Source organism: Prunus avium, chromosome 2 (assembly GCF_965620075.1).
Source record: "Prunus avium chromosome 2, drPruAviu1.hap1.1, whole genome shotgun sequence".
NCBI lineage: Eukaryota > Viridiplantae > Streptophyta > Magnoliopsida > Rosales > Rosaceae > Prunus > Prunus avium.
In genome coordinates, this window is record NC_142285.1 from 2,293,783 (window position 1) to 2,314,673 (window position 20,891).

The 20,891-nt window shown below is 36.1% G+C and overlaps 2 protein-coding genes across 2 annotated transcripts; one reads left to right on the top strand and one right to left on the bottom strand.

Moving 5' to 3' along the window:
- Nucleotides 1–298: 298 nt before the first annotated feature.
- On the bottom strand, nucleotides 299–2,656 carry LOC110765833 (protein TEEBE). Its single transcript, XM_021969071.2, has 3 exons — nucleotides 2,447–2,656; nucleotides 1,475–1,972; nucleotides 299–1,013 (listed from the first exon to the last, which is right to left on the bottom strand). The coding sequence occupies exons 1-3, from the start codon at nucleotides 2,529–2,531 to the stop codon at nucleotides 493–495; spliced, it is 1,104 nt and encodes a 367-aa protein (XP_021824763.2). The 5' UTR covers nucleotides 2,532–2,656; the 3' UTR covers nucleotides 299–492.
- Nucleotides 2,657–17,018: 14,362 nt separating this feature from the next.
- On the top strand, nucleotides 17,019–18,581 carry LOC110774608 (protein FAR1-RELATED SEQUENCE 5-like). The gene has a single exon (XM_088248107.1). It carries the CDS (start codon nucleotides 17,019–17,021, stop codon nucleotides 18,579–18,581), a length of 1,563 nt encoding a protein of 520 aa, XP_088104233.1.
- Nucleotides 18,582–20,891: the final 2,310 nt, after the last annotated feature.

Below are 20,891 nucleotides of genomic sequence, written 5' to 3' on the forward strand. Positions count from 1 at the left end.
TTAAATGCTAAATAGCAGGTTTGGCACAGCATATCACTGATTCAATTCTCTCCTCATAATCTAGCTTAAAAAATTTCGACATTTATTTTTTTTATGATCACAGCGTGCTCAGCAGTTTAGCAGCTAAACTAGTAAGGGCAACGGGTTCTTAACAAGCTGTGGAATATGATTTTTCACATCATCAGACATCCAAATTTAGTAAAAACCCTTGATATATCTCAATGTGATCAAGAGGAAGGCTTCTTATTTTAAGCATAAGCTGCCAAAGAAAATGACCTGACTCATTCTTCACTTCATATATTCGTGAAATTCAGTACTTCGCATGGGCAAATTTTCTTAAATTTGAAAAGTACATAGCTCTCTCTAGTCGAAAATAGGTAAACATCTACCTTCATCAACGGTCAAATTTACAAAAAAGTAGGAATAATATCCTTGGCACAATCTCAGTAATGATATTGTAGTCTTATGGTGATGATATAACTAAACTAGAATCTAAGCAACAGGGTAAACCCTAACTTGGTCTAGGATAGGGCCACAAAGAGATCCGTAGTCATCAACCCTGGTGTGGTAGAAAGAGCTGTAGAATGTAATTCTGGTCCTGGGTGAAGCTGCTTTGAACTTGAGACTAGCAGCCTTGAACCCGCCTTTTCCTTGGGAGGTGAAGGGAACTTTTAAGGTGTCCTTACCGGCAAATGCTTCAACCATCATCGAACCGTGGCAGCCGTTCCTTGCATCGCCAACGACGAATGAGAGATTGTAGATCTTGTTGGGCACAGTTCTAAGAACCTGGGCTATGGCACTTTCTCTCCCTGCAACAAGCTCAACGGCGCCTTTTCCAAATGGGACATTGAAGTGTTGGGAGTCGATGAACTTTACGGCTTTGAGGGACTCGATGATCCAGCCAGGAAGTGGGGATGTTACATCTAGTTGTTTTGGGGGGAGGAGTACACCATGGGAAGAGTTGAATAACCTATGGGGAGCCTCCTCGAACCCAGGATTTCTGACCAAATTATCTGCAAGAAACTCAATGTTTTAATAAGCAAAACAAACCCAAAACAGGAAACAGAGTAAGCTTATAGCACTGAGTTTGTTTCAGATCAAATTGAATGCTCAAATTCTCAACCAACGTATAGGCCTCAGAAAACAGGGAACACAGGGTATACAATTTAGCTAGCTAAATGTGTAGCTCAATTGTTCTTCACCCAAAAAAGAAGAAAAAAGGTCAGAAAGGCAAACTCATTGTTCATATGGATGCATATCAATAAAAACCACATCTTGGATATCACAGAGGACAGGGGAACCCAGATCTAGATAACCCACATAACAATCAAGCAACAAACTTTTGCAAAACCAGCAGAGATTCTATAAGTTTTAGAAGAACAACCCCCAATACAGATTGATCCAAAATTTAGAAGAAATATGTTCTTAATACAGAGAATGGCATAAACACAGTTATAAGTTTTTTTATAATTACCTCTAGTGGGTAGTGCCGGGAAGAGTTCCTTGATAGCAATTGCATCCAAGAGAGGACCACAAGCAGGGTCCTCTTGAACCCCAGGATTGTGAAAAGTCACTTTAACTACATTGGAAGTGGCTCTGAAACCCCAAGCATAAGTATCACCTCCATTGCTGCTATAGAGAGTCTGCAAAGGAAGGTCCCCTGCCTGAGGAGGCACTGAGACCCTCAAAACCTCTTCTTGTGCACAAGTCCTTGATGCCCCAAATGTTAGAGCATACAGAGACCCTGCTTTCACCTTTATGGTTTGAGAGATGGAGGCCTCATTGCCAAGCCTCACAGCATGAACACCATGAGCCACAGAAAAATACATTCCACCCGGTTGCGGCCCGCCGGAGATGTACTCCACGAAACCATTGATTTCCCATTTGGGCAGTGCATATTTGCCTATGAGTACTGTTTTCTTGAGGTTTGTTGGTTTTGGTGGCTCTTCAAAGTTGCCATTGTTCAAGAGCCCTGAAGAAGATAAGCAGATCAAAGATATGATAACTGAAAAGAAAGTGACTGACTTTGGGGTAAACAACCAAAAAACAAGAAGAATGTTCAACAAATCTTTGTGGGTATCTCAACATATAAAAACCCCAACTTTCGTATAGCATATCAGCTCAGAATCAGAATGTACCTTTTTTTTAATTTTACCTACATACACTACATGCCTAAGACCAAAGGGGGGGGGGAGAGAGAGAGAGAGAGAGAGAGAGAGAGAGAGAGAGAGAGAGAGAGAGTACAAAATTGAGCAAATATAGACTTTAAAACAAACTAGATCAGTTCATAGCTCAACAAAATGCTAAAATAGTTTAAATTAGTTAAGACAGAGCTCAGTAAACAGATCAGAATAAGATATTCACCATAGCTACTCAACTGAGGAAGATTAGATGAGAGAGAGAGAGAGAGAGAGAGAGAGAGAGAGAGAGAGAGAGAGAGATTTACCATCCAAAGGCACATGTACAGCTGCATAAGCAGGATTAGTGAACATAAATGAGAATGCAAGCAGAAGAGAGAGCACAGCTGCCATTTTCACCCCAAAAAGAGTAAAGAGAGTGGTGAGAGGTGTTTGGTGAGGGAGGTAGGGAGAGCAGAGCTTGAGGGCTTACATTTATAGTGAAGAGGATAAGATGGGAAATGGGAACGAAGGAAAGTTTTGCAGAAATCACGTTAACAAGAAGCCACCTGGCAACCTGCCTCCTCCTATCAATCAAAGCTGTGAAGCATTCAAGCACACCCCTTGTTGGGTTTTTGTCTGCTTCTTCTGGTTTGTGCAAACCGCCTTTTTCTCCATAATTCATGCCAGTGTTATTCTTGTAATTTTGCTTTCTTTTTGTTTTGGTCGAAAATTTTACTTTCAAAATTTTGGAACTCAATGACCATCTTCCAAATTCAAAATCAACAAGAAGGAAAATGTACAGGTTCTGTTTTGTTTATGATGAACCATGAGCCTAAAACCCCATTATGTTATGATTAACATAAATTATAATGTCGGATTAGTGTTGAATACAAGTTATCTTTGTAGAATAATAGGATTAGTGATATGAATTTTCTCTCGTTCAAAATTAAGTGGAATTTCATTTCCTGGGTTTGAGTTTTAAGTTTTTACCTTTGATACAAGCAATATTGAGGAAATGAGAATAATAAAAAAAAACTAAGAAGTTTGAGTGCGAGAGTAAATACTCTAAACTACTTGATGAATTTCGCAACCATATAACCAATCAATCCTTACATTGAGTAATAATCAAATTAAGTTAGCATGTAATTATTTAACATGATTAATAAAACAAGTCAACTACCAACAGGAGTTGGTCCAAGTGGAAGGGGCTTGGATCCTTTAAACAAGAGATCCTGGGTTCGATCCCAGGCGCTTGCGAATAGAGTAGACTTTGTTGGGAGAGATTCCCGCTTTGCGCCCGACAGTACCTCGAGGGTTAGTCCCCGCAATCGCGCGGGGATACCTTGGTTTTCACCAAAATAAAAATAAAACAAGTCAACTCAAATTCGTTGACTAATATCCAACATACGATCCACCTATGAACATGCATTGATTGGTGCACCTCTCATTGGGATTTTTTGCAAGAGCTTTGGAGGAGGGTTTTAGGGTTATGGATGTCTTTTCCGTCTGCTTTTGGAAGGTCTGACGAAAATGGCTTAGCAAAGATATGTCAGATTCTGTTTCTGCAAATTAATTATTTATTTGCTTTCGTCTGCTAATTAAACTGATTTTTATTCTTTCAAAAAAAAACCGTGTGGGCTCATCATCATTCAGTTATTATAATGCAGGACTTCGCTTTTTCCAGTTTTCACTTTTTTTCCACCACAAATTCCATTTCCACATAAATAATAAAAATAAGTAGCTAGAGAAAGACGACCTATTATCATTTCGTCTTTGGGACCTATATCATCATGCCGGGTTGGAGCTAAAATTGTAAAATTATGGGCCGAGATAGAAAACACAAATATATCACATATATAAAGTGTTCAAAACACATGTTAGAACTAAATTTTTTAAAATTAGACATGCGTGTCATATAATATTAACACGTGATTTACTGATATTATAACACGTGATTTAATAATATTGTAGCATTTTTACGATCATACCAAAAAATTTCCTTACCTTAATAACTTAAGGACATATCAATGTTAATGATAATGATTGTTTGTTAGGGATTGAAGGCCTATCAAATGTTTAAAAAGTACGAACATCTGTCTTTACTATTATTATATCAGGAGCCAAGCGAGCCAAGCATTGTCCTAAGAGAATTATCGTTATTAAGTAAAGAGGATTATAATGTATATATTCTTAAAAACCAAAGGTATTATGGTAATTTAACCTTAATTTTAACACTCATTTTATCTCTCACGCTACTTATGTTCTCTCAATTAATTCTCTTGTGCTTTTTTAGTTGCGTGCCCTGCATAAATAAGTGAAGGCATACACACCAAGGTTTTTTCATGTGGTCAAAGTTAGAAAGGAAGGGAGAGAAAAATTGATAAACACAGATGTTATGAGAGCTTGAACTCAGGACCACTTGAGAGCACACTGAATATTTAGACCAATCCAACTAACGCCCTATTAATAGATACACAACATAATTCAGTGAGGCCTTAATGTTAACGAACTCTAGCCGTTTGACTTCAATGACATTTATCAAAGCAAACAACATTTTATTTATGAAATGATTAAATTAAAAAAAAAAGGACTCAGTGACATTCAATTCTCACGTTCTTGTTGGTTGAGAGAGGTTAATTTCCATCATGGAAGGCTCAATTGCTCTTTAACTCCAAATGTAGGTGTATGTTCTCTTCAAAAGCAATATATGCGCTTTAAACAATCAAACCTACCATGCAATATTGACCCTCCCATGCTTATACCGATGTTGCTACATCAGGGTGTTTGTATCCTCCTGATCAGAGACAGTATACTTCACAGTATAACTGTAAGGCCAACAAGGTATCACAACTGATTTTGTAAATTTCAGATTCTTTTCCCAGTGGTTTTCAAGGTTCTTTTCAGCTTGCTGCGATCTTTATTTTTTGGGTCAAGGAAACTCTATTCATTAATAGTGGGAAACATTACAAAATGAGAAAAAACTCAATTCAAATGCAGTCCAACACCAAAAAATAAAGCAAGCCCATAGATACAAACCATAAAACAACAAAAGCCCATAAAATATTACACAACGAAACCCTAGATCTAGAATACAGGAGCTGTCGCACCACTGAGGAGCAAATTTCTCTTAAGTGAGCAAGATGCACTAAAGTGAGGCTCCCTTGTGGTGTCCTTCTAAGTGTGATAGCCATCACCGTTTTCTGTTTTTTATTGTGCTAGCTAGCTGTCCATCTCTCAGTTCTTGTTTTGCTGATTTAAAGTGAATAGTAATTTCCCTTTGCTATGGCAATGAGTGGAAACACAATTTGCCTTTTGCAATGGTTGGGACTATTCATGTGAATAGTAACAACCCTGGCCTCTCCTTGCCCTTTACCATAACAAATAGGTGGAAATGCTCTTAAATTAGTGGGAAGCGAGAAGAAGCTACAAAAAGACATTGCCAACAAAAATAAGTAAACTAAACACTTAACCTTGTGCAAGCAAAACACGTTTGTTCTCTATGGGCTTGTTTGGTACACAGGATTGGCTTGGACTGGCTTGGACTAAATTTAGTACCATGTTTGTTTTATCTAATCCTAGTCTTAGATGAGATTGCTAATACCGGGCCCACCAAAAACACCTCCTTAGGAGGGGACTACTAATCCCATGTGAAAAGGGAGGATTAGCTAGTCCTAATGCTCACCAATGTATAAAATGCATATATTATATTGTAAAATTAATAACATATATTATTATTATTAAACTTACTTACACATATACTATAATGTACATATATACATGTATATACACATAAATATATCATATATGTATATATGTATATATATACATACACATATATACATATATAATATATATAATATACATATACATATATACATGTATATTATTATTATAATATACCCATATACACATATACATATTAATATTATAATAATAGTATACGTGTATATATGTAATATATATATTATATATTATATATTATAATACATATGTATATATATACATATATGTGTATATATATTATACCCATGTATGTATTATAGTATACATATACACACATATATACACATATACATTATATATATATATATATATATATATATATTATATATTGTAATATACATATATAAATGTATATACATGTATATATATATATATATGTATGTATGTATTATACCCATGTATATATTATAATATACATATATACACCTATATACACATATATTATATATGTATAATGTATGTATATATATTATATATATATATATAATATACATATATACATGGGTATAATACATACATATATATAAAAAATATAATATAATATACATATATTATATTATAAAATACACATACATGTATATACACATATACATGTATACATGTATATACACATACATGTCACATATATTATAAAATACATATGTACACATACATAATACATGTATTTATACATATATACATATACATAGATAGTTTTGAAGAAAAAAAAAAAATCTAGTCCTAGTCCAAGCATACACCAAACGCAGGATAAGTGTTATCCAACTTAGACCAAGCCAAGCCAAGCCAAGACAGTCCCTAAGCATAGTCCATGCCAAGACAGTCCTGTGTACCAAACGAGCCCTATTTGTTTAAATCTTTCCAGTGCGAACGGAATAACTGAAAAAAAATTGTATAGTTTTTTTCTTTAATACAGCCAAACAGACCCTAAATATTCTGAAAACCTGCATGGTCTACGCTATGATCCTCGTAGCTTCTGACATGCTCCATTTTTATAGTAGGTTTTGATTAGGACGCCGTATCCCACGTGCATTGTCGGTGTGAAGTGAAGAGGTATGCCTCTCTCTCTCTCTCCATTGAAATACAATAATGATCAATGTTATTTTATAGGGCTTTTACTTGTCCTTATGTATATTTGCCATGTTACCAATACTTATCAAAACTTGTACACAAAGTATGGGTCAGTACTCATTAGGCCCCAGTTCATGTGACCTCAGCCCATCTTGGACAGTTGAGACCAATTTTCTTCTCATCTTTTTGGCCTACATGTGGCTCCGACTCTCATTATTCACAATAAATGTTGCACCCCATGATTCTGTAAGCAATCTCGAGTGCTAGAGTGAGCTCGATTGGCTATGCAATAAGTCCGTGGACTGTGACTAGGATTTAGAGTTTAGGGTTAAAGGAAGGCTCCATCGCTGGCATTAGAGGGTCTTAGTGCACAACTATTTTGGGTAACTAAGAAAAGTATAAGAAAAGTATTATAATCGGCTCCATCATCGAGTACAAAAAAGTAAAATCTGAATAAGTGCAATCATTTGTAAATCACATGGAATAAATTCAAATGTTTTTTGAGTTGGGTTAGTAAGTGGGCCAAAAGATTTCTCCAATTATAGAAAAACAAAAGAAAAAGGCATTGTGGACCCTAATTGGGGTCATGAATGTGAGAAAAGGACATGCTTTATCCGGCCTAAATCTTTTGGGCGACTGCCCAATTTCTTGGGCCACAGCCACATGCTTAACCAAATCGAGTTCTACTAATTCTTGAGAAATAAAAAAAAACATAAATTTTTTTTCAAATGAATCCTTTGTATGATGGGTTATTATTATTGGAAACATGGCTAAGGCTCATTTTGGTTAGCATGAAAGGTTCTTTGAAAATGCAATTCCCATGTCGATTGTTGGAGAATGATAAGATTTGTTAATGGATCATACCACCATTGTCAGCCGAGCTTATTACAGAACACCACGTGGCTATTTTATGGTTGAGTTACCCTTCTATCAACCCGATCAGATATAATGCCCCGGGTGTCAATAAAAGGCCTCCCAGCCAAAGTCTGACAGGAGGAAGGGCGAATCAGTGCTCGGGCACTCGAACACTAACCCGACTACTGTGGTGCCGTGTATGACCAAAGGCGCATTAATGATCGACATGCATGATCAGATCCCTGTTGAGTCAATCACTCCACCCATTTGATAAACAGCCTGACAATTGAGATAGATCAGTTAATGTACTTCCCATCCAAAACCAGGTGTCGCCTTACCCTTTGATCCCCGAGTGAGCAGGCAGGTGATGGAGAGGGATCATTTAATATGCCTCCCTTCCAAAGCCATATGTCGCTTTATCACACCATCCCTGTCAGATAGTATGGTGATCAGAAAAGGATCTCCATCATTAGGGCAGAAGAGCTGCGAAGATCATCATCTCCACCAGCACCTAAGAGCAGACCAAAGGTGTCACGAATAACCCAACCAACGCCTCCTTTCAGTGGTTGGGCAGACCAAGCGGCATCGCAATTAACTTTGACCAGGCCCGCTGGTGGTTTATGCCATCTTTGGAGCTCAGCGGTGTTGGGGGGCTGACCAAGTTGCAGATGAGACTCATCCTTAGCCACGCAGTACTCAGTAACTTGAGTCTGCAGAAGATGGATCGCTGCTACTGGATCAATAGGTGCGCCCTCAAAGACTGCCAGGTTCATGCATTTCCAAAGTCTACATATGCCAAAAACAAACCATTGAAGCGCCTCATCTGCTAGCTCAAAGGAAGTGAGCGTCTTCACCACATGTTGCTAAATATAAATGAAATCTTCGCCTGCTATCCTGGTCATGTCAAGTTGAAGGGGAGAAGCAAACCAAAAAACACGAGCAAATTCACATTTGAAAAATAAGTGGACCTGGGTTTCATCCTGCAGACCACACAAACCACACTTACCAGAGCAGGGTACATGTCACTTGCGCAAATTGTGTCTCATAGCTAGGATGTTGGAACAGCCACGCCAAATGAAAGCTCGAATTTTGGGCGGGGCATTGACGTGCCAAACTTACTTCCAGACTCTATTGTTTTCGCATCTACCGTTGGCCTCACCTGCTCCCTTTTGTCCCAGCTCACCATTCCGCTGTAAGTTTCTCAATTATTAATAGGTGCATTTTTGCCCAGATTCTGCATTGCAGTTTCCATGTCTATATAATTTTATTTTTTAAAAACTTATGTGCAGTTTCCATTCTATGTGCAGTTGTTTATGGATCATTTGGATTTTAGTGTGAATTATATGGAACATATACAATTTTATCAAAAATTGATGTCTTTTGATTGTTTTAGTATTTTCATCATGATTTTGCATTTTGGTTCCTCACTTATTAATATGTTTATTTTTTACGTACTCTGCATTGCATTTTCTATTTCTATAGAATTAGATTTTGTTTTTCTTTGAAAATTATGTTTTTGTTTACATCGTTGATATCTAGATTGTTTTGTTATAAAGTAGTTTTTTTTATTGCAGTTTTTGTTTTTACATCATTGATATCTACATTCATTATTATATAAACTTAAAAAATATCAATATAATATACATAAGCTTTAAAAACTTATAAATATTTGTAACTTTAAATTGATCTATTTATGTACAACTCTAGACCATGAGGGATTTGGTACAAATGTTGTGGGAATCTGTGTAACTATTGATCGTTTATATAAATATTGTGTAATTGAATAAATATCACAAAAACAAGTTTGCTATAATGGTTTGTGAATTAGGCTTCCTCCTTTGAAGGTCAAGGTTCGAGTCTTCAATCACACAAAATCTTCTTCTTTTATAGGGTCAATAAAGGGCAACAGAGTTGGTCACCGGCTGGTCGGCGATGGGCGGCTAGCCGAAAGGGGGATTGTCGAAGGTGGACATGTGGCATAGTGTGCTTGACTTAGAAGTAGTGGCATTGTGTGTAATTTTGATGTTTTTTAATTACATTATTGTAAAATTAGATACTACTTTTTGGTCTTTGGCCTTACTAATTAGGTGAAATTGTTTTTCTATCTTCTTCTATTAGGGCTGGGCACGGTACGGGATGACACCTGATGGAGGTCATCCAGGTGTCAATCCCGGATAGGGGAATCGGGATGAGATGACACATGATGGTAGGTTTTGAAAATACATTCAAACCATACCGGACCCAAACGGGATTGGTATGGTTCAGTATCAATGTTGATATCGTAAAAAATTTGCAAAATTTCATAAATCAAGCGTAATACAACCCATTGAATGGAAGTTTTGCTAGGAAACATCCAAGGAAGAAGAAGGCCGGAAAGGTGGGGGTGGGAAATCTAAAAGGACACCAATCTAAGCCCCACAAATATGGCAAGCAAAATAATACTAGTATACTACAAAGAATTAACATGAGTGTTGATTTCTTAATGCTCACCGAGATCTTAACTACAAAATAGATCAGTTCTTATACAAACCAAAATAGGAAGCTGATGCTTATTGAGTTGGGCCTTTCCTTTTCCACCAGTTTGGAGAAGAAGAAGAAGAAGAAGAAGAAGAAGAAGAAGAAGAAGAAGAAGAAGAAGAAGAAGAAGAAGAAGAAGAAGAAGAAGAAGAAGAAGAGAGAGAGAGAGAGAGAGAGAGAGAGAGAGAGAGAGAGAGAGAGAGAGAGAGAGAGAGAGAGAGAGAGAGAGAGAGAGAGAGAGAGAGAGAGATGATCAGTTCATAATTGTATATCATTTTGTACCCTTCTAGCTTATGATTTGGTTATGTTATTGAGTTAAACTTGTGCTTTTAATCCCTTTTCTGTTTATCATTCAGTTCATTGGGCCTTAGGTATCAATGGTGGCTTTGGATAGGAAAAGATGCATAATGGTGCAAAAACGAGCAGACTGAGTTAGCAATTTGTTTCGGCCTTAACTTCCTCCTCCCGACTTGTATTGGCCCAATTAATATGTGGTTGGAAAAAGGAGATTCTGAACTGCAAGATGGACTACTCAAACGTATCAATTGATGAAGTCAAGCCCAATCCGTGAGGCCATCAAAATGCACACCATGCTCAGGATTGCAGCTGCCAGCTGTTGAGCCTTGTCACCTTCTTTAAGCCATGTGCCTCACCCCAGCAACCAAAAGAAAACCACATGGGTTGGCAGCAAAAGGCAGCCACAATTGAACACCTTTGAAAACCCATGTGAAGAAAGCTTGAGGTGCAGCAGCAAAAGAAGTATGGGATGGAATTGATTCCAACCACACTAATATAGACAAGATGAAGTGGGAGTTATGGATTGTATTAAAAGAGGAATGGTGGTGTTGGAATTCATCATGATGTTTCTCCCTCTTAGCCTTATAACTAGAGAAGTCTTCAAGCTACAAAATTCACTCCAGCCATCCTCCACACTTCCATCATTCCATCAACACATCCAGAAATCATCCTCATACATTCCCACAACCCCAAACACTCCAGCAATCAACCCAATACTCTAAACTGCCCCAAATCACCAAAACAGCTCTAGAAAGCCTCCCTTCCATTTCCTTACGAATTTCCTCTTTCTCAGCCATCACCACTCACCCAAACTCATCCCAAATCACCTACTAGCTGTCATACATCATTCTAGACGTGGGGAAGCTCTTGGAGAAGCATTAGATGTGGAGAAGCACTTGAAGAAGTCTTGGACACCACAATAACTTCAGAAAAAGGGTTTTTCTACTCTTATTGCATTCCTTATGTTTTATCATTTCTATCTAAGTTTCTTTTCCATTATGAGCAGCTAATTTCATAACTAGGGCTTCGATGTAACCTAACATGAATATTCTGGGTTTATAAGTTTGAAGTTTGGAGTTTCAAGTTGGATTCATGATTCATGTTCTTATTCGTTATGCTTATTAGTTAATATGCTTGTTTGAATGATTGATCACCATTAGAGCTTGTATAGTTTGAATTAAGAGTAGACACCATGCTTTAATTCAAATTGAACTATGAATAGGAAAAGTATGTATGGACATTCGACAACAGGGATTAGATACATGCTTGGTTGTTTAAATTGTTCTTCTATGTTTAATGGGTTCCTAATGCTTAATTTTAGGTTAGACAACAAATGATCAAATTAGGGAATTAGGAACACAAGGTTAGAACCAGACACCATGGCCTAATCATACCTTAGCTAGAATCAATCTTTGAATATGAATTAGACTTGTTACTTAACTCCTTATAACCCAAAATTGAATTGTTATGGTGATTCGAATGCCCTAGTCTCCAAATCTGTTTTTCAGCTCTTAAAACCACTCTTTGTTACACTTACTTAATTTGCTTTTGTTTGAAATTTCATTTTGTTTCTTTTGTTCAACAATCACAACCACTCTTGCTTTAAATTCTGTTTTAGACATAACCTCCTACTTTCTTGAATTTGGTAACCTAAGTACATAACTAGTTTTAACTTCTCAGTCTTCGTGGGTACGACCTCGTACTTATCTTGCTATACTACTAATTTCCCCGTACAATTGCGAGTTAACATAATATTAACAACGAGAGAGAGAGAGAGAGAGAGAGAGAGAGAGAGAGAGAGAGAGAGAGGAAGGAGGAGGAGGAGGAGAAGAAGAAGAGATCGATTAATGGTGGAGTATTTGGGAATTACAACTTCAAATCATGATTGAGAAAGAAGAAGAGAAGAGAAGAGAAGAATCGATAGAGAGGGAAGGAAAGGAAAGGATGAAGGAGAAACAAAGAAGAGTCGAACTGTCTGTGGAGAGAGAGGAGGAACTGAAATTAAATTAGGGTTATTATTTACATGTACTATTCGGTACGGTATGACACCAAACGAGATCACAAATCTGGAATCGATGTCGTGCCAAACAGTAACGGGATGACACAGTATCATCTCGTTTACATGTCAACACCAAACGGGACGGCACGATTTTGCACGGTTTCGGGATGGTTTCGATATTCCGGTTTTGATGCCCACCCCTATCTTCTATATTAATATATTATATAGTGTTTTAAAATGAAAGCTCTCTTTATTTAACAAAATATTTTACAGAAATTGATAAAGTGACAAATTAAAGTAAAAAATGAAGTAAGTGTGACAAATTGTCCACCTTTTTATTGAAATAATAAATATACACATTCTCTAAACCTCCGTTTGGATGAAGTAATTGAAAATTACATAGAATTCTAAAATGACGGAATTTAGATTTTCATCATTTCAATTTCTGGCAATTAAAGATTTCAGTGTTTGGATTTATGTATGTCGAATTATGTAAATAATGGAATTTTGTAAGTGGCACCATGGGAATTATGAAATGACTCTTATTTTGGTGGAACTTAAACTTGGGAATTTGATGCCCCAATTTCCACTATTTTTTCTGCGTGTCATTTAATAAAACACTTAAGTTGCCAAACAAGGGAATTGTCAATTTCTCCTCTTAAATTCCCAACATTTAGCTAAATTCTGAGTTATTTTCCCTCATCCAAAGAGAGGGTAAGGATATTTTTGTTCATGAGAAAATGGACTAGGGAATGAGATGTTTGGTAAGTCCATGTTTGGGCTCAAGGGAAAATCTGAAGAAAAATGAAACTATCCATCCACCTTGGGTTTCATTTTCCGTTCACATAGAACACCAAGGCAAAGCAAGTTTTAGTTACATTTTGTTATGACCAACATTCCCCTATCAAAAATTACAAATACCAAGAAAAGCATTAATTACACTTTTGTGTGTGCATATTTCTAATGTAGAGCATCCACAATGGGCTCCCTAAACTACCTCCTTAGACCAATTTTATGGAGGAATTGTAAAAAATACAACTCCAATCATGCTCGCTATCCACCTCCTAAAATAACGAGACCTCTAGGAGCTCCTAAATCTGAGAGGGAAAAGACTCATAGTGGCTCCCTATAATTTAATGCTGTTTTGTTTTATGCATAGTTTAAACTTTTAATTAATGCTAATTATTTTCTTATATATATATATATATATATATATTTATAGAGATGGACCAATCATATTGAATTAAAAAATAACTATAGTATTTATGATTCCCTAAACCAGAGAGTGTGATTGAAGTTCAAATTTTATAGAGAGCTCCTAAAATAACTTTAGTGTGTTTTTAGCTAAATTTGAACTAAAAAATAGGGAGCATGATTGTAGATGCTCTTAAGAGTATAATTGAAAAAGACTAAACAAAGTTTGTTTCCAATTCTTGCACAAATTAAACCTAAAAAATGAAATAAAATGATATTTTCTAGTTACTTTTTAAACATTACCAAAATGATAAATGAATTTCCATTTTTTATCCAGGAAAAAAAGACATAGGAATTGAATTGATTTTCCATTAATTCATTTTCTCGAATTAAAGGGGCCTAATACCACCTACCATAATTTATCTTTAATAAAAGTTTGTTTTTAAAAAGGGTGTTGATTAAGTAGAGAGGATCGGATCCAAGAGGAAAAATATGTTTTGATTTTGTGGGGATAAGGTATAAGAAAACATATGTTATCACACCCCTTTGGAATCTTGGATTTTCCAAATCTTTATATAATATTTTAAATCATTATGATAATAGTCCAGGAGCTGAGCTCACGTGTTGTGGGGCTGAAGATGCGGGAAGAGAAAGACAGTCTACAATCTTTATTTGTGGTCTATCAACTTTGTCAAGCCCTTTGACTCACTGACTCATTGACTGCTTGGTAGAGAGTGGAGACGTATATAAAGCCGCTCCACATACCACATTTATATTCTCTTTTTAAATATTTTTTAATTAATTTTATTATTTTTCTTTCTTATTCTACATTTACCCTATATTAATTTATTTTTACTTCACTTTTATATTAATTCTTTTTAATTTTCCTACTTGCATTCCATTTTCATTTTTTTTTTCTTTCATTCAGAAAGAAGTAATTAACATTGTATATTGTTAAGGCAGAATTATATGGTCCAGGTGTTGTAAAAACTCATGCCCTAGGAATACACCTTGCAACCATAGTTAACATCAAATTCCTCATATACTCAATACCATAGCTCAAATTAAAATCACAACTTCACTAACATATAAAAAAAGGATTTAATTTGACCAAATTGTATCATTCCACATAAAACATCACTTCAAAATACAGCTTTTGTCAAATTAAAGGTTTGGTGAAATAAAGATGAATCTGTCCATCCACTTCATACATACACGAAAGAAGACTAATTAATTAACAAACTAATTGATCTCTAATAATACTATTTACTGCTGCAAAATTTGATGAGAGACAATTCCTTTTAACAAGAAGACATGTACAATCCCTTATTAATATTCTGAAGGAATAAAAATCTGAGACTATTATACATAAGAATTACCTTGCTCTCTGCATATCTAAGCTCCTAATGAGAGTTTGGTTAGTAGCATTCTTTGGTTCTTCTACATGTAAACATGTTAGCCGAAAAATTTATTATTTATTAACTACAATAAAGATAAATAGTACTCACATACTTGATAAAAAGAACAAAGAATTTGGCGTCCAAATACTTACATTTCTATCCATTTCCAAAAGGTAGAAATAAGATGCATCCAGATTTACCACATCAACCACGCTTGAATTACAAACAATGCTTGAAGATGAGGCCCTAGGAATACACCTTGCAGCCATAGTTAACATCAAATTCCTCATATACTCAATACCATTACTCAAATTAAAATCACAACTTTACTAACAAATACAAAAGAGAATTCAATTTGACCAAACTGTATCATTCCACATAAAACATCACAATATGAGTTGCCAATAAAAATGGTTCGTTGCTAAGAAAATTCAACCACTCAAAAGACAAAAAGCTATAACAGGTCTGAGCCTAAGCTATATCTTCGATTCAAGAACGGATAAAAGTTATAACAACAAATAGGAAAATTCTACAATGGGCGTGGTGTATCCATGCGCCCAAAATATCAGCCATTGGATGAGTAAGTGGAGATGAGGGTTAAATCCACACCATTGAATGCTGGTAACCTGTTAAAAGGGTTGGTGTAGGTAAAAGTGAATAAAATAAAAATTAAACAGAAAAAGAAAAAGAAAACAAGAAAAGAAGAACAGAAACAGAAAGAGAGAAGGGAAGATCGTGAACTGCTGTCTGAGGCTTCTCCAAGAACGGCACTCTCTCTTTCATCTCTCCCTCTCTTCCCCTACATGTGAATCGCTTGATTCTGGAGATGAATTGAGAAGATCTTAAATCTCGATGGCTGGGCATTTTGCGTGGTTCACAAAAAACCAGTGGAAACGAGTTGCTGTTGCTGAAACGTATTTAAGTGGCCATTGCAAAGGTAAAATTAATAGCTTTATTATCATTGTCCACACTTGAGTTCCCAAAGACCAGCAATATAACATTTTGCTATATTGATTTGCTAAAAGAAAACCAGCTATTTCTATGGGTAATTTTCCCTCTATGAAATCAAGTAATTATGTTATGAAAAGAAAACTAGAAAAACTAAGCAGAAATTAATGCAGCCCAGGAAGCAACTAAGCAGAAGTAAATGGGTTTTTGATTTGCTGAAAAGAAAACCATTGTAATTTGAGTTATTTCACAGACAAGAAACACAATATGATCAATGTCAATATCTTTCTCTTCTTTAATGTTGGGCATATTGTTGATGTTGAAAAGTCTGTGACTCATTCGAAAAACATTAGATAGAATTTATTAATTGTAATGCAAATGGCATGATATTTGTAGCCTTGCATTTTGGTAATGGAAATGTAAGAGGTACTTCAATATGTCATTTTGAATCCAATTACCAATTGGTTAGTCCTATTTTGCAATGATTGTATCCATATTGCCATGTTATTGGTAGCCTCTTACATTTTGAGAACATATGTGATTTGTGAATGCAATTGACAAACAGTTACGTCTAATTGCATTATAGTCTTGCAATTGACAAACAGTTACGTCTAATTGCATTATAGTCTTGCAACTGACAAACAGAATAGTCTCCTTGCATTCTTGTCGTGCAATTGCCATTATATGTGCACAAGTATGAAATGTAGAATCTCTCAGTAAGGACTAATCCTTCATAATTTAATTGTATGTTTATATTTCTACTAAATGCAATTGATGTGTATCCATTTATGTTCATATTAATTATGCCATGGAAGACATGTTGCCTATTTTCAGGAAATGGATGCAGAAGCAAGTAAAACGAATGGAATTCAGGGCCAAAACTCTGTACCTAACAGTGAAGGTTATTTTGCAGAGGCTGAGTCACTTGAAGAAACTGAAAATGCCCCATCTTTACAGATTTTGGACAGTAGAACAGAAGAAATTACTAAGAAAAGCGGACAATTTGAGTATGATGGGTTAAACTTCCAAAATATGAGCATTGCTGATTTAGCGGAGAGAGAGTTTGCAAAATTTGAGGAAGCAGAAAGATTTTACTGCAACTATGCTCTTGCAATTGGTTTTAGCATAAGAAGAAGTCGTTTGAGACGTAGCGAGGGTGGGGTTGTGATGGGAAGACAATGGGTGTGCTCAAAAGAAGGGAGTATATCAAAGAAATGGACGAATAGAGATAATATGGTTCGTACACCAAGGAAAGAGACTAGAGAGAATTGCCACGCTACATTTGCTGTGAAGTATTGTCCTAAACGGGATGCTTATATTGTGACTAAATTTGTAACGGAGCACAGCCACCGACTTGCTAACTCACGTGAGGTGCCTTTTCTTCGTTCGCACCGGTGTGTTACGGAATCTAACATAGCACAATCTATGTCTATGAGAAAAGCCTATATTAAAACCAATCGGACATATGACTATATGGTTGACCAAGCAGGTGGATACATGAAAGTGGGGTTCACCAGTAAGGATCTATATAACAGGATGGATTTCGAGCATCGACAAGTGGTATTGGATGGTGATGCAGAAGCAGCAATAAGCTACATGAATGCCAAGGCAATAGCGGATCTGGAATTTTTTTGCATGTTTAGTGTAGATGAGGAGAATAGATTGGCAAATTTCTTTTGGAGAGACTCTCAATCTCTACACGATTATTGTTGCTTTGGGGATGTGGTGATATTTGATAGCACGTACAAAACCAACGTATATGACAAGCCTTTAGTGGTGTTTGTTGGTGTAAACAACCATAACGCGACTACAGTTTTTGGTTGTGCATTTCTTGTTGATGAGACTGCTGATACATATCGTTGGGTACTCAGAACTTTTTTGACTTCTATGAAGGACAATAAGCTTGTATCTATTGTCACGGACGGGGATGAGGCAATGCGTGTAGCGATTGATGAAGTTTTTCCCGATGGACATCATCGTTTATGTACATGGCACATCATGAGGAATGTGAACACCAATGTGAATAACCCAAAAATTGTAAGGGAGTTTAGCTATTGTGTGCATGGTGGTTTGACACCAGTGGTGTTCGAACAACATTGGCAGCAAATGATAGATACATATGATCTAAAAGGCGATTGGATCGAGATGATGTATCGTAAACGGAAACGATGGGCTGAAGCGTACTACTCGAGGCATTTTTTTGGTGGGAATACCACCACACAACGTGTCGAGGGTATGCATAAGAACTTGAAGGATGGAATTGGTAGAGGCATGAAGTTAGTGGAGTGTATTCCACGGATTGAAAGATCGTTATTGAGGTTGAGAAATGAGAATGTGAAGGATGACTTTGATTCCAACAATTCACACCCACTCCTTCGTACGCACCTCCGATCACTATAGGAACATGCAGCTTCTATTTTCACTCACGATATTTACAAGTTGATAAGAAATGAGATAAACAAGGAGGCAAAATTAATTCTCGTGCAACCTGTAAGAAACAATGAAGATCCTCGTGTTTACACATTTTCCAAATTTGGAAGACCCGATGAGAAATGGACTGTAGTGTACTACAAGAAAGAGCAACATCTGCAGTGTTCGTGCAAATTATTTGAATCTAGTGGAATTCCGTGTTGTCATATGTTTGGAGTCATGAAATGTGATCATATGGATCAAATACATCCGTCCGTAATAATGAAGAGATGGACAAAGGATGCAAGACGTGGGAGTGAATTTGTAGTCAAGTCGGATGATGTTCCCAATGAAACTATTCAAATGGCTAGGTTTGAGTCATTAAGCGCTGATTTTAACAAGCTTTGTTTTTATGGGTCGCAGACAGAAGTCGCTTACAAGAGGCTAAAGGCTAAATTTGGGAGATTAAATACTTTGGTTGAGAGATGGAAGGAGCAACATGAGCAAACTAGTCTTAATCTAGGATGCCATAATAATGTTGTAAGAGACCCCATAGTTGCTAAGACAAAAGGAAAGCAAACAACGGGAAGCAAAGGCAAAAAGGCCCCACAATGCGGAGAGTGCAAGGTTACTGGTCACAACAAAAGAAACTATCCAAATAGCATTGTTGGTGAGAGAGGTAAGCGGAAAAGGGGTTATACAAGTGACAGGAGCGATATTCTTTCTAGTTTTGGACCACAAGATGATACAACTGTTGGAAACAAAACATTTTATTCCTCCTCGAGTGCTGTTCATGGGACTAAGACGTTGTCCTCTTCTTATACAACCCCTAACTCGGGCTTCTCATATGGCGAAGTGTCTAGTGGCTCCACTCATTACACCTCAGATGGTTTCACCTTTGAGACACCCTAGTATAGTGTATTGGAATCACAATTTGACACACAAGCCTCACCACCTAGAGATCGTAATAGATTTTGGGTTCCGTTCACCCCAATAAAATGACATGGATTGTAGTACTTCCACTATATATATGGTTTAGCTTTTATGTACGAAATATTCATTAGAACCATATTGTTCATGTATTTCCCCAACTTTTGGCATGACATATATTATTAGTGTTATTTTGTATCTATGTTAATGTTACATGTAGGAGTTTCGGTACATTAATATTGATATATATATTTGTGTTGATATTTTATTATGATTTTGCATGATTAGAATGGTTAGATGCAATAAATTCTATTGTTTTTCATATTAAGGTTAGGTGCTTAATTATGAAGCTACATGGAAAATGGGAAAAATAATATGGCAGAGTTCTTTGGAAATTGCCAGATAGTCAATATGATTTTGCAACATGAAATGGCAATTACACATTGTCTGTTTGTCAGTTTCATTGTCCAATTCAGAATGTTTCACCATCAAACTTTCATAATTGAGTTAGTCAGATATAGTCATTCTTAGTGTTTGTTAAACTACAAATTTGACATAGTTAACAACCAATCTTTGTGGGCAAGATTCTTTACTTGCACCCTTTACTATTTTTCAATATGTGCGCTATTGTTCACAATGTGCACTTGCACGTTTAACTTTGAATAATTTGAATCTATTAATTAGGTTGAAACAAATATTTTCGCACAAAATTCTTTAAATATCAATTTGTATTGTTTATATAGATTTACTACGGTAGTTGATTTATGGTAGGTCATAAAGTTATTACAATGTGGCTTTAAATTTGATAAAAAAAATAAATAAATATAGATAAAGCTCATGACTACCTTACATTATGTCCGACTCACCAGATTAATTTGGAACGTGAGAGGAGTAAGTGTCGTTTGTTACACACGGTTGGCTTGGCTTGGCCTAGACTAAATTTAGTACCATGTTTGTTTCATGTAATTCTAGTCTTATATGAGATTGCTAATACCGGGCCCACCAAAGCACCTCTTTAGGAAGGGACTACTAAACCCATATGAAAAGGGACGATTAACTTATCCCATGCTCACCAATGTATAAGATGCAGATATTATATTATTATTATTATTATTATGATTATTATATACCTATATTTATTTATTACATTATATTATACTTACATACACATGTACTATAATGTACATATTGTTCGGACCACTTTGCAAAACCCAAGGGAGGTGTCGCATAGCAGTGTAGCTCAGAAGTCCGAGTGTCGTATCCACAGAGAGCGGTGTAAAGATAACAGAGCTGAAAAAGAACAATTATGATTGAAAAGTAGATTTATGCAAGATTTGATTTCAAGAAAAATCAATTGATTAAAACACTAAG

Coding starts and splice junctions, on each gene's coding strand:
- LOC110774608 (XM_088248107.1), top strand. CDS start 17,019: ATGGATGCAGAAGCAAGTAAAACGAATGGAATTCAGGGCCAAAACTCT.
- LOC110765833 (XM_021969071.2), bottom strand. CDS start 2,531: ATGGCAGCTGTGCTCTCTCTTCTGCTTGCATTCTCATTTATGTTCACT. Junction 1,973..2,446: donor TGTACATGTGCCTTTGGATG/GTAAATCTCTCT, acceptor TATCTTCTTCAG/GGCTCTTGAACAATGGCAAC. Junction 1,014..1,474: donor CCCGGCACTACCCACTAGAG/GTAATTATAAAA, acceptor AGTTTCTTGCAG/ATAATTTGGTCAGAAATCCT.